Below are 11,449 nucleotides of genomic sequence, written 5' to 3'. Positions count from 1 at the left end.
GCAGGGGCCGAGAGGTTTCGCCCCTAGGAGTGTTTTGGTCTCACAAATGCAATGGGCGCGTACTTGATCTTAATTGCCAAGGGTATGGTTTTCTAGGACATTACGAAAGCGTATTTAGATGGAAATGACAAATAATATATCATTTTATCATAACGCGATGCGATAATGTTCATCAGTTTTGCCTAGCTACTCTGATCTGACTCTCAGTCTCTAACTCTTTCACTCAAATTCTACTCATAAGCTTTATTCCATACAAATTTAATTTGCTCACCAAAAGCTGTATTTTTGCAATAGAGTTTTCTAGTGTTTTGGCTACGTTTCATCTCTTCTTTTTTTTTCTTTCTCTCTTTTTGTTTGTCATTCTTTCCTTCTTTCTTTATCCGCTTCTCTTCAGCGGAAAAACCGTTAACACCTAACTTTTAAGAGGAACTCGATATTCAAACTCAGCTACTTGACGTGGGAGCTGAATGTTCCGCTAAACTTCGCAATAAGCTCTTCTTGTTTTTCCCTGCTTACGTCTGTTTGGTTTTTAGACGAATATTGGCAAATTAAATATCCTCTTAATCTTGTCACTTTATGCACTCATTTTCCTGGATTTCTTCTCGCAAAGTTCGCGTATATAATTCATTTATTACCACCACAAAAGTCTAAGAAATCCGTATACGGGAACCGTAACTAGCTTTATGAACACTTTTGTCAGTATACATATTTCTGTTTGTTTGGTAACAACTTAGTATGTTTGTAGTTATTTTGTTAGGCGTTTCTGCTACTTTTTCTCGCGTATTCTGTTACAGTTTCCTAACGCTCTCCCTGCGTTTCTTTATCCTTTTCTTTTCAGCCGGAAAGGTTAAAACCTAACCTTTCAAATGCTTAGTATGTGAGCTAAGTATTCTAATATATTACTTTTTTTTTCTCTGCGGAACTGACAGAGATGCGTTGGATTTTACAACTTTACGCATGTTTGCATTTTGTTCATAGCGCGCGCTCGGTTTTGAAATAAATCCAGTTCTATTTACAAGACTAAAACATTACTTAAATTACTTAAAAGGCAAAAAAGGCCCAAGGGTCACACCAGAATCAAACAATCAACTTAAAATCACTTTAAATGAAGTCGCATCATAATAACTTAATTTGTTGTCTAAAATTTTGATTTCTCAATGCCCTTTTCAGGATCTTTTATTAACTTTAATAATATTTTAGCCTTCTAAATAATATTTCCATTTCGTGTTAACTTATGTTGTTTTTAATATCAACCTTTACGAACGCCGATGAAAGCGAAATAAACCTAATGGAAATTTATTAGTGAGAAAAATTTGACATAGTTCGGATTAATATATAAAACCGATCAATAATATTCAGTAGCCTTGCATTCGGCGTCACATAATTTATCCAAAACGTATAGACACTGAGAAATATTTACCATGCGGTAATTTCTTTTTCAAGCTCTCTTTTCAGCTTCATAATAATAGCTCTTAATCGGTGACAGAGTAGATTTCTTTGTCGCTAAATCTTTCACCCGAAGTCCACATACATGATTCATTCCACATAATTAGTGGTAAAAGCTTAGCTAAAGCGATTTGACCTCTCTTCAATTTTACTATTGTGACAATGTTGCTTTCATGTGATATTTGGTTGCTTATTCTCGCTTCTTCGTTACCCCATTGTCTCCTCCCTGTGTTTCTTAATCCTCTCTCTTTCAGCCGGAATAGTTTTAAAACGTTTAAGACGAACCCGAACTGAATCAAATGATTACCGGATACGTGTGCGAATCAGGCATTCCACTGTATATAAACAAGTTGATTTCTGTTGTGCATGGCTCTGGTGAAATGTTCGGTTTTACTAGTATTTGAAACATGTCTACAAAGATTTTACCAAGTTTGTACATAAGTATATATGTTGATCATCATTAGTAATCTTATAATTTACCAATGCATGGTTGACGTCACATGTATTCAATCATGGTTTTGCGTAAGGCCTTAAGGAAATGGCCAATTAAATTATAATAGAAGTAACACTTCAAAAAGGGGGCGCCTTGTTTGGTGGGGTTTACACGTTTTTCCGCCGCATACTGAACGAGGGGTCAAATTTCAGAAGGGGGAGTATATGAAACATAAGTATATTACCTAGTGTAAGAAGTGTAAGTAGTGTAAGTATTTTATAGCGGCCCATTCCTTAATAAATTTGGTAACCCATCAAGGCGAGAAAATTTGGTTATGAGGTCACCGTACAAGCGAACGCCGTGCGTACAGACTCGATCTGAGGGAGGGGGAGAGGAAGTCTCGCGGTAATGCGAACGGGGAAGTGGAAGAATGCCATCTTTTCTTGGTGGGAATTTTAAAGAAAAAACTCATTTCTATTTGTTATGTAAACAAACGATAGCGGAGGTTGATCTAACGTTTTTAAGATGCGGTTGCACTGAAGCAAAAAAGAAAAAAAAAAATAAATAAATAAATAAATAAAAATAAGACAACAGAAAGCAAGAATTAACGGGCAAAGTAACGGGGAAGATCGCGAAAGACAGCGGGCCAGCGCTGGGGAAGGAGACGAAACAGTACTGAACAATGCCGTAAATTATAGCGAGTCAAGGGCTAGACTGAGAAAGGAGGTGAAATAATACCGAACAATGCCGTGAAGCAAAGCCAGCGAGGGTCATAGAGAGGAGGCGAAATACCCGGCAAATTGACTCAAAACCGAATATGTAAGACAGTCTTCGGTCAAAATATAAATTTAAAAAATTGGCCTTCGTGGCTCACGTTCCAGGCTTCGAAGAACTCGGTAATTTCATATTGTTGTTTTGCATTATTTTTTGGAAGATTTATAACGCACGTGCAAAGCGACTGTTCTGCCGCCGGGTTCGTTAAAACCTTTGTTTAGCGACGTTCCCGATGCCGTCGTCATTGTGGTTTGCTTAAAAGTTCCTAAAAAATGGAACCAAAGTAATAACTATTGAACACTCATGACCACAACAAACGCAGCGAACCAACTGCACATCTCAGTGAAACAAGGCGGTCTAAGATCGTAGGTCGGGCTGTTGCTTGACGTGCTGCTACGAGTGTTGATCATTTGCGGTGCGCAGCAGTTCTGAAAAGAGCATGTGTGATATGTGCATGCTAATAGATGCATGTCTCAAAGAAATATCATGAACCTGTAATCGTTCTGATATATACATATTTCATCATGAAAACATTGCTTATCTGAACTGATCATTAGATGGAAGTGAAAGCTACGGTAATCGTACTAAAGTTGATTTAAGTTGTGACGTCACCTGTGTCAGGGGAGATTGGGGTCACTGTCACGTTTGGTATTTAATAATATTTAAACCCATAAGGCTTTGCTACTGAGTAACACATTGCATAAAGTCCCACTAGTGAGGTGGCTTAGGGAAAACATCGTTACCGACTGGAAGAAAGCATAAAATTTGGCACAAAAACTCATTTTGGTCCTGCGAACAAATTTAGGCTGGGTGCCACATGATCCGATTACCCGGGGGGCGTGGCACGCAATTCAATTTGCGACACTCTTTGCCAGCATGAAAACGAGGCTTGTATATTAAAATGTTGTCAAATAATCGGTTAATATTTGTTTAAAAACATTAGAAATAATCATTTGGGTACTCTATTTATTTGACAAAGATTTAATAGTACTTATGATGTAATCACCTGACAATCACATCCCGAGATTTTTGTTTTCTCGCACATACTGAATACATAACAAGAATGTCATTACAGAATGGAGTAACCTAAGAAAAGCACACTCATCCCGTGTTTATATTTATATCGTAAACTGCAAGTCGTACTACGAAAATATTATTTATGACAAGCTCGAAAAAAATCAAATCACGGAGATGTGTCAAGAAAACTTTGAAAACTGGCTGGCAACAAGGAATTTGAAACACATTCTATTAAGATCAGGTTAATGTTAATTATTGCTGCATTCTCTTGAACACTGACATAACCCTGCACAAGGGAGATTAGCTTTGATACATTTGCATCTGGCAGCACATTCTTGTTTGCAGCCACATTTAAGGAGTTCTAGACAGGCTTTGGCCGCTCCAGGAAGGGTCATCCAGACAGGTTTCCACGTGCCATCCATGTCACACCAACCCCATCCCTCGGGTGAAGGAACCATCTGAACGGCCTGTAGGCTTGTGTACCAGATGCTACTTTGGTAAACTGCTCTTAAAGCGTGCTGTTATAGCGAGTCCTACATCAGCAAAATTAGAATTCAGCTTTGCTACTTTTGTCCCTGTCGTTACACATTTATTACTACAGAAACACGGCAGGAAATAAATAAGAACAGTAGAATAAGTCGAAAGCCTGAATTTCACTCCTTACAAAATGTTAGGAACTCAATTTACCTATGTGGGAGGGATGTTCTCTGGGGTCCTGTTCCTTTTGGTGAAAATTTCTTTCCGGGCTTCATTTACATCACATTGCTGGCCTTGTCGTAGAGAAGTACGATAAATCGCTCCAGAAGTTTGAAGATGGAATCTTCCTTGTCCAGCTGGTAATAAGGGTGATCTTGCAGGAACTTAAATGCCTCTGTCACGTCAGGGAATGACTTCCATACGTCCCAGGCGGACTTCTTACCCTTGCCAAAGAAACAGGAGGTCGTGTCGCATCCAATGAATGAATGAAACATAGGGAGTGCCCGAGACGTTTCAGGGCCAAGAAATGCGCAGGTGGCATTCACACTGATGTATTGGACATATTTCCCCATGCCCAAACCAATCCAGATGGCAGCAGACGGATACAAAGCGATCAAGTCATGAAAAATCCCTATCATTATGACAAGAACATCCGTATCCACTGTGCGGACAAAAACCTCACTGCATCCTTTGTTCAGCGCGTGTTGAACATGTACAGCAATTCTTGTGCCGGCTTCCTCGTGGTTACATCTCTGTATATCGGTAGAACCTCTGCTTGAGACTACAGATTCGTCTGAGGTGATGTTTACTTCCTTGTTCTCGGGAAACTGGAAGTTTGAAACTCTGCTTGTCAGGATGGCCAAGAGTTCTTTCTTGTTGGTATTGTCTTGAAGAAATGCTTTCCAGTTTGGAGGAATCTTGGTGTCACCTGTTACTTTTCTTCTCTGACCCTTACCTCTCTTCTCTCTTGTTGAATCCTTGATACTGTTCACCTTGTACGTATCCCAAACAATGTCCACTCGTTTACCTGATTGGAGATGATTCAGAATGAATGGGATAAAGACGTTTCCAGCATAGCTATCAAAGGTGGAAACAGATTTGGATGGAAGGGCGTGAACAACAGCTGCTCCATCAAAGATCTTACAATCGTAGAGTGGAGGTGGATCCGGCTGCTTTGTACTGGCAGGCTTAACACAAGTCAAGAGGTCTGACTTCTTCCCGAATCTTAGCTTTCCAAACTCGGAGAGAGATGGTGGGTAGGGCTGGTTTTCGTGCATAAAAAATTCGTCTAGGTCTCCGCTTCGATGCTGGGTGGCAATGTACAAACGGCTGAAAAGGTTGCAATCGCTTGTCAGTACACTTACTTGCTGCTTTGATTTTGTTTTTGGCTTGGGCTTTTGTCGTTTAAACAGCGGCAGAGAATTTTTCTTGATGGTATCATGAATCGACATAGTTCTATCTTCGATCACTGTCTTTACAAAATTCTTGTACTGATTCTGACCCACACTCTCGATAGACTTCAATGCATTTACAACCTCTTCTGATGCGCAATCTCCAGTTGCAATGTTCACAAGCTCTTGCACGTCTCCTTGAAACGGATTTCCTAATGCTTTCATCGCGCCACTTTCATGGTGTTTACCCTTTACCTTTTTACTGAGCTTGAAACTCTCCCAGCAAGCGAGCAAACTCCGGACCAGAGACCATCCATCTTTGAAATGCTGTTGGGCTTTCGGTTAAGCCCACTGCACCACCAGAACCTTTTACGATGACGTTGTTCTGCTCGTGATCAATTGGTATCATGGAAAATGGCTTCTTTGTCTTAGCCACAACCTAGTATTTCTGTACGTCTTCTTTGACTGCTGGTGACAAGGATTTCATGTCCCTGATGTGCACTGGAAGCCATCGTGCATAATTAGTATGATCCAAGGAGTGAAACCATGGAACGAGGGCTTCAAGTGCTTCAACATAGAGTAGAAAATTTCCTTCACGAAGGGATCTAATGAAAATGAGTATGAGGACTTCCAACCTGAGAATCATGTCCCAAAAATGGAAAGTGGGGCTCTTTTCACTTGTGGAGGACTTCCACTGCTCAAAAGATTCTTCATCATACACAGGGCCGGGACTCTGGAGAAATGCCTCCCTTTGGAGCTTGTGGAGAGCTAAAACAGTTACTTGGTGAGCATGCCTTGTTCTTGTTAAATGGGTCACTTTTAAGAATGACTCTGCTGTACCAGAAGATGTAATCCCAGCTTCTGCCAATGATGCTGTCCATCCTGAATCCTCCAGGAGGTCAACGCATACACTCCATAGAGCCATTTCGATGTGCAGTCCGCCAAACATCACTACATGCCTGCTCTCTCCATGGACCAAGGGCCAGTTCCATTGAACAAATTTTGCAATTGCAAACAAAGGCTGGTCAAATACAGTGATAGGAATTTGCCCCGGATTTAGGTACGCCGTTGCCTTTCGCTGCATCTCCATTCCATGTTTGACCATTGCCAATGAAGAAGCTTTTTCGTAAAACAGAAGCAGCAGTCCAGAAATTACTGGCAACTTAGGCGGTGGCCTGTTCATGGATCCGTGGTAGGCTGACCAAGTAATGATGTCATTACTTCGAACTTCCTTGTCTACAGTAGCACGAGCATGCTGAGCCCAACAATCTTCCTGTGCCATTGCTTCCTGTAAGTTTCCGGAAAAAGCTTCTGTATACGCCGTTTTTGATACGGCAAGTTCCGTTGTTTTAACGCCAACTGCAGGAACGGTTGCATAGCTCTCTGGAAGCTGTATATTCCTTTCCGATCCTTGAGGAAGTGTTATTGGAGGCCTCGACTGAGCGCCAGCTACCGAGCTGCTTGGGAACTGAAAGAGACTTATCCCTGTGCCGTGAAAGGATCCCTGTGCTGTAGTTGAAGAAGGATTGTCATCTATATTGTCAAGGGCTCCAACAGTAAAAAGGCCACAGTTCAAGTTTAGGGGACAAACCACTCCATCTTTTTGAAAGCGACTGCACACAGCAGTGCCTAAGCCATTTATCAAATCATCGACTCTGTCGCACGAGACGCTTATCCCCAGTTGATAGAGCTGGTTTATGATCTTCTTGCTTCTGGTATATGAGTGTATACTCAGGCCAACGTAAAGTGGTAATGGGGGCTCCCTTTCCAGTGAATGTCGGTTGCTGGAAGTTGAAGAGGATTTCTTCTTGGAGTTGAACACAATTAGTTGTGATATTGTCAGTGTTGCTTGTGACTCTGTTGCGCTTCCCTGTGCTATATTGGACACGTTCAACAGCATTGATATTAACACCTTTAGAGAAGAGGGAACTGATGCATTTTGGCAATTACTGGGGAAACTCCCATCAAAGTGGAATCCAGGTTCGTTAAACATTTCGCATCTCACAATCCTTGCTGCTTTCGCCAAAATTAGAGCGTCGGATTCATAATCATGTTTCCATAACTCTTCCCTAGGCAAGGACGCCATTCCTTTATTGAAAACTAGGATAACATTCTTCCCGTCACTGTTCCTGAAGTTTGCCAGGGAATTGACTTAGGATACGTGATTTTAGACGGGTCTTGTTAAGTTCTTTCTCAATTCCAAAATCTTGTAGACGGTTCACGTACAATTGATGTAGTTCTGTCAGGGTCAATATGTACTTTCCATCGTCTACGCAGCTCTCCATGAATGAAATTAACTCTACGAAAGCCCTAGCCTCATTCTTCTTATCTTCCTCACCCGACTGGCAATCTTGACTTTGACGAAGAAATGCCCTGTGAGGATTAGTTAGATTTGTCATACATTTTTGTGGTATTTTGCCTCGATTGCAATCATATCTCCACCTGCTTTGTGCTTTAACAAAGCTGAATCTTGGAGGTCAGTGACCATTTTTCGCACTTTTTCATCAACTTCTAGTGTCATAACCTCGTGAAGGTCGCCAGTTTCCCCACAAAATAAACAAACCGCCTTGCTCAAAAACTGCCTCTTAACTCTGGTCGAGGTTTCCTCTTGATAAACATCACTTTTCCTTTTGTTTCTTACACGTTCAAGTTTTGAATTGGAAAACTTCAAGTGACAGGATTTATGCCAGGGTGCTCGAGATTCTGCTAACAATTTAGCAGTAACTTCTGGCCCAAACTCCAAATTTACTGGCAAAGCATCAAGTTCCTTAAATTGTTTTACGTTCTGCAGAAAAGCCGTGTGCACTTGTTCACAATCGTTGTGAGGACTATATCTACAGGGCATTTCAATGGTTCTCCTTTACGGCTACCACAAATAATGCATGAACTCCAATCCATTGCCTCTAGACAATTAAATTTAGATACAGATATAAATAAGTCCCTGTCTAAGTAACGAACACGTATTTGCCTAAATTATCTTTATCTAGAATTCTGCGAACGTTTATTTAAAAGAGCGAACTTTAAAAAGAACATAAAATATGCAAATGAACGCTATGGTATTAATTTTTATTGGCTTTGTCACTGGCGCAGAGCCGGGAAAAAAAATAGTTTGTTTGCTTTACAGTGCAATAACAATGTGTGGCCAGAAATGTTTTATCGCAGTTCTCAGTTGAAACGACGCTCTTTTACCTGCCACAGAAAATATAACCGAAAAGTTTTGTTGTTGTTTAGTAAATGCATTTCCAATACTTGATTGTTGGGAACTTAAAGCTGATGAAGTTTCATCGTCGCTTGGTAGTCAGGTTCTGAACTTAGTTTAAAATACCCTTCGGAAATTATCCTTTTTTGCCGTAATAAACAGTTAACAGTAGCCCAAAGAATCTGAATTCAATTAAATAACTATCTACCCATATGCATAGTAGAAACCAAGCATTCTGTTCATTCTGTTCAATATAAATAGAAAGTTGGCCACTTAAAATTAATCTATTTCGCCGGCCATCTAAAGCTTAAATTGCATCGTCAGATAATCAGATATTCTGTTTGTCTTACCTCGTGTTGCCTGAACGAAGTTAGCTCATGATTAAAGGTTGTTTACAGATCAAACTTTCGACAAAACCAAAACTGATCCTCAACTAAATTCCTGGACTCGTGTTTCCCGTATTTGGCGCCTTTTGCATATTTTTCCGCGCTTGGCACCGGTTGTATATTATCCTTTGCATACGTGGCAGCGATTGCATATTTTTCTATTTCCTCAGTTTCTCATTCGCTTAATGAAAAACCAAAGTAAAACTATATTAAAAAAAAAAAAAAAAAAAAACCAATTCAAACTCAACTGCATGCTCTGAAGTCAGATCATTCAACATGAGCGAAAAAGCAAGAAACATGCAATTTTCACTTGACATAACCACGTTAAGGCCATCTAAGTGAACCACACAACCTAATTTACAAGCTGTTGACGTATTTTGGTTTAACTTGGTGGTCAAAAGCCTAAAAGCTATGGATTGATTTATCAGCCTCGTTTTCATGCTAATGAAGCTTATCGAGAATTGAAATGACGTGTCTTCCCCCCCGGATCATCGAATCACGTGGCACCCAGGCTAAATTTGTTTCTTATACCAACAAGATTCTTTGTGCCAAATTTCATGCTTTCTTTCACTCTGTAACGATCTAGCCTTAAAATCACCCTAAACCACCTCACTACAGAGCGCAGCATTGTTTATAACAGCAGTTGTCTTCTTCTTTCACTCTGTTCACTACAGTTATTTCATATGTACTGATCTGCACTCCTGTGAGTTCATGAATGCCGCATAACCCACCGTAACAACCTCGTTCCCAGGGTCTTTTCCCTGGCTTGGGGGTGGGGCGGCCCCCGCCCCACCTCCAAGCCAGGGAAAAGACCCTGGGAACGAGGTTGCCACCGTAGGAAAAAAGATGGCGGCTGTACATTTTACCACAATGCCTTGTGAACCTAACACAACCTATAAGGCACAAAACTTGTCCAGCAACATGAGAGCGTTCGCTGACAGTGCCTTTCACATGGATCAACATCATCTCTTGCCATACCGAACTTGTAACTATACAACAGGTTTTGCTGGTTGACCAAACCATATTCCGACAGTCATCATAGGGAAAAACTCCCTCTAAGCATGGGCATATCATTAGCCCCGTCTTACTAGGGTCATCAACAAGACGGTCTAAACCCAGCTCACGTTCCCTATTGGTGGGTGAACAATTCATCACTTAGCGAATCCTGCTTCGCAATGATAGGAAGAGCCGACATCGAAGGATCAAAAAGCAACGTCGCTATGAACGCTTGGCTGCCACAAGCCAGTTATGCCTGTGGTAATTTTTCTGACACCTCTAGCTTAAAACTCCTGCAGACTACAGGATCGATAGGCCACGCTTTCACGGTTTGTATTCATACTGAAAATCGAAATCAAGTGAGCTTTTACCCTTTTGTTCTACGTGAGATTTCTGTTCCCATTGCGCTCACCTTAGGACAACTGCGTTATCATTTGACAGATGTGCCGCCACAACCAAACTCTCAATCATCCGTATGATTCTATCAGTTACTAGGCACCTTAAGATACCAGGACGGGACGAGCTAGGACGGCTACCAGAAGTAAATTTACTCAACCGGGCATGCGCACGAGAAATCTCGACTCATCTTCTCTAGTGTCCTCGACTCGTCGAGGACGCCATTTCGCCCGACTAGCCGTCGTATCGAAAACGTGAGTATTTGGCCCTTGTTTTGCCTCGATAAATGTACTAATCGACTTTATTTTCAGTTATATTGATACGAATGTTTATAAGGTTCACATTTTTCGTGATTGTAGTGTAGAATACTACGCTGAGATAGGAAAATGTGAATAAAAATATTCCTCGTCTGTTCGTTTGTGTTTCAGTTACTGTTCAGTCGCTGTCACGAGTGAGCAAGCTCAATACAAACTGTATGCATTGAGAATACATCAGCGTAAGTACAGTCATAAAATGCTGTAAGAATGAATGCCATGGAAGCATCTATCGAGCAAATAAAATACACATTTTCAAACTAAAGTTTAGTTGTTGTTTTTTCATACTACCCACAACTTGATGCAACGTTTCTTTTATTTATATAATAGTTGCGGCTTGTTACAATTACAGATGGAAATTGAAATGTTCACCAAAAGTCAGGATTCTTCGGCGACAGAATTCTCAAACGCTCTGGTGGTAAAAAGCAATCTGAGGCAGGTCGATCAGATTGTTCGTTTAATTTTTTCAGACGGAAATGCTGTTTTCTCTATTAAAATATGACAGATGATGACAGATGTTTGCTTCGCTTATTAAGAAAAAGAAATTCAGCATCGCTGTTCATTGTCGTTTAAGCTTAATAAGATAAGATTTCTACCATCTCTTTTAAAGTCTGAAGGAT

General features: G+C 40.7%; 2 protein-coding genes across 2 annotated transcripts; both read right to left on the bottom strand.

The window, feature by feature from the left end:
* Window positions 1-4,422: 4,422 nt before the first annotated feature.
* LOC145462221 (uncharacterized) lies at window positions 4,423-5,763 on the bottom strand. The gene has a single exon (XM_081445728.1). It carries the CDS (start codon window positions 5,761-5,763, stop codon window positions 4,423-4,425), a length of 1,341 nt encoding a protein of 446 aa, XP_081301854.1.
* An 11-nt stretch (window positions 5,764-5,774) lies between these two features.
* Window positions 5,775-7,616, bottom strand: LOC145463552 (uncharacterized). The gene has a single exon (XM_081447315.1). It carries the CDS (start codon window positions 7,529-7,531, stop codon window positions 5,978-5,980), a length of 1,554 nt encoding a protein of 517 aa, XP_081303441.1. The 5' UTR covers window positions 7,532-7,616; the 3' UTR covers window positions 5,775-5,977.
* Between the last annotated feature and the right edge of the window lie 3,833 nt (window positions 7,617-11,449).

This window comes from Orbicella franksi, chromosome 12 (assembly GCF_964199315.1).
Source record: "Orbicella franksi chromosome 12, jaOrbFran1.1, whole genome shotgun sequence".
NCBI classification, from domain to species: Eukaryota; Metazoa; Cnidaria; class Anthozoa; order Scleractinia; family Merulinidae; genus Orbicella; species Orbicella franksi.
This window is presented reverse-complemented; position numbering and strand designations above follow the sequence as displayed.

Bases quoted from the DNA above. Each gene is read 5' to 3' on its own strand.
- LOC145462221 (XM_081445728.1), bottom strand. From the start codon at position 5,763: ATGAAAGCATTAGGAAATCCGTTTCAAGGAGACGTGCAAGAGCTTGTG.
- LOC145463552 (XM_081447315.1), bottom strand. From the start codon at position 7,531: ATGTTTAACGAACCTGGATTCCACTTTGATGGGAGTTTCCCCAGTAAT.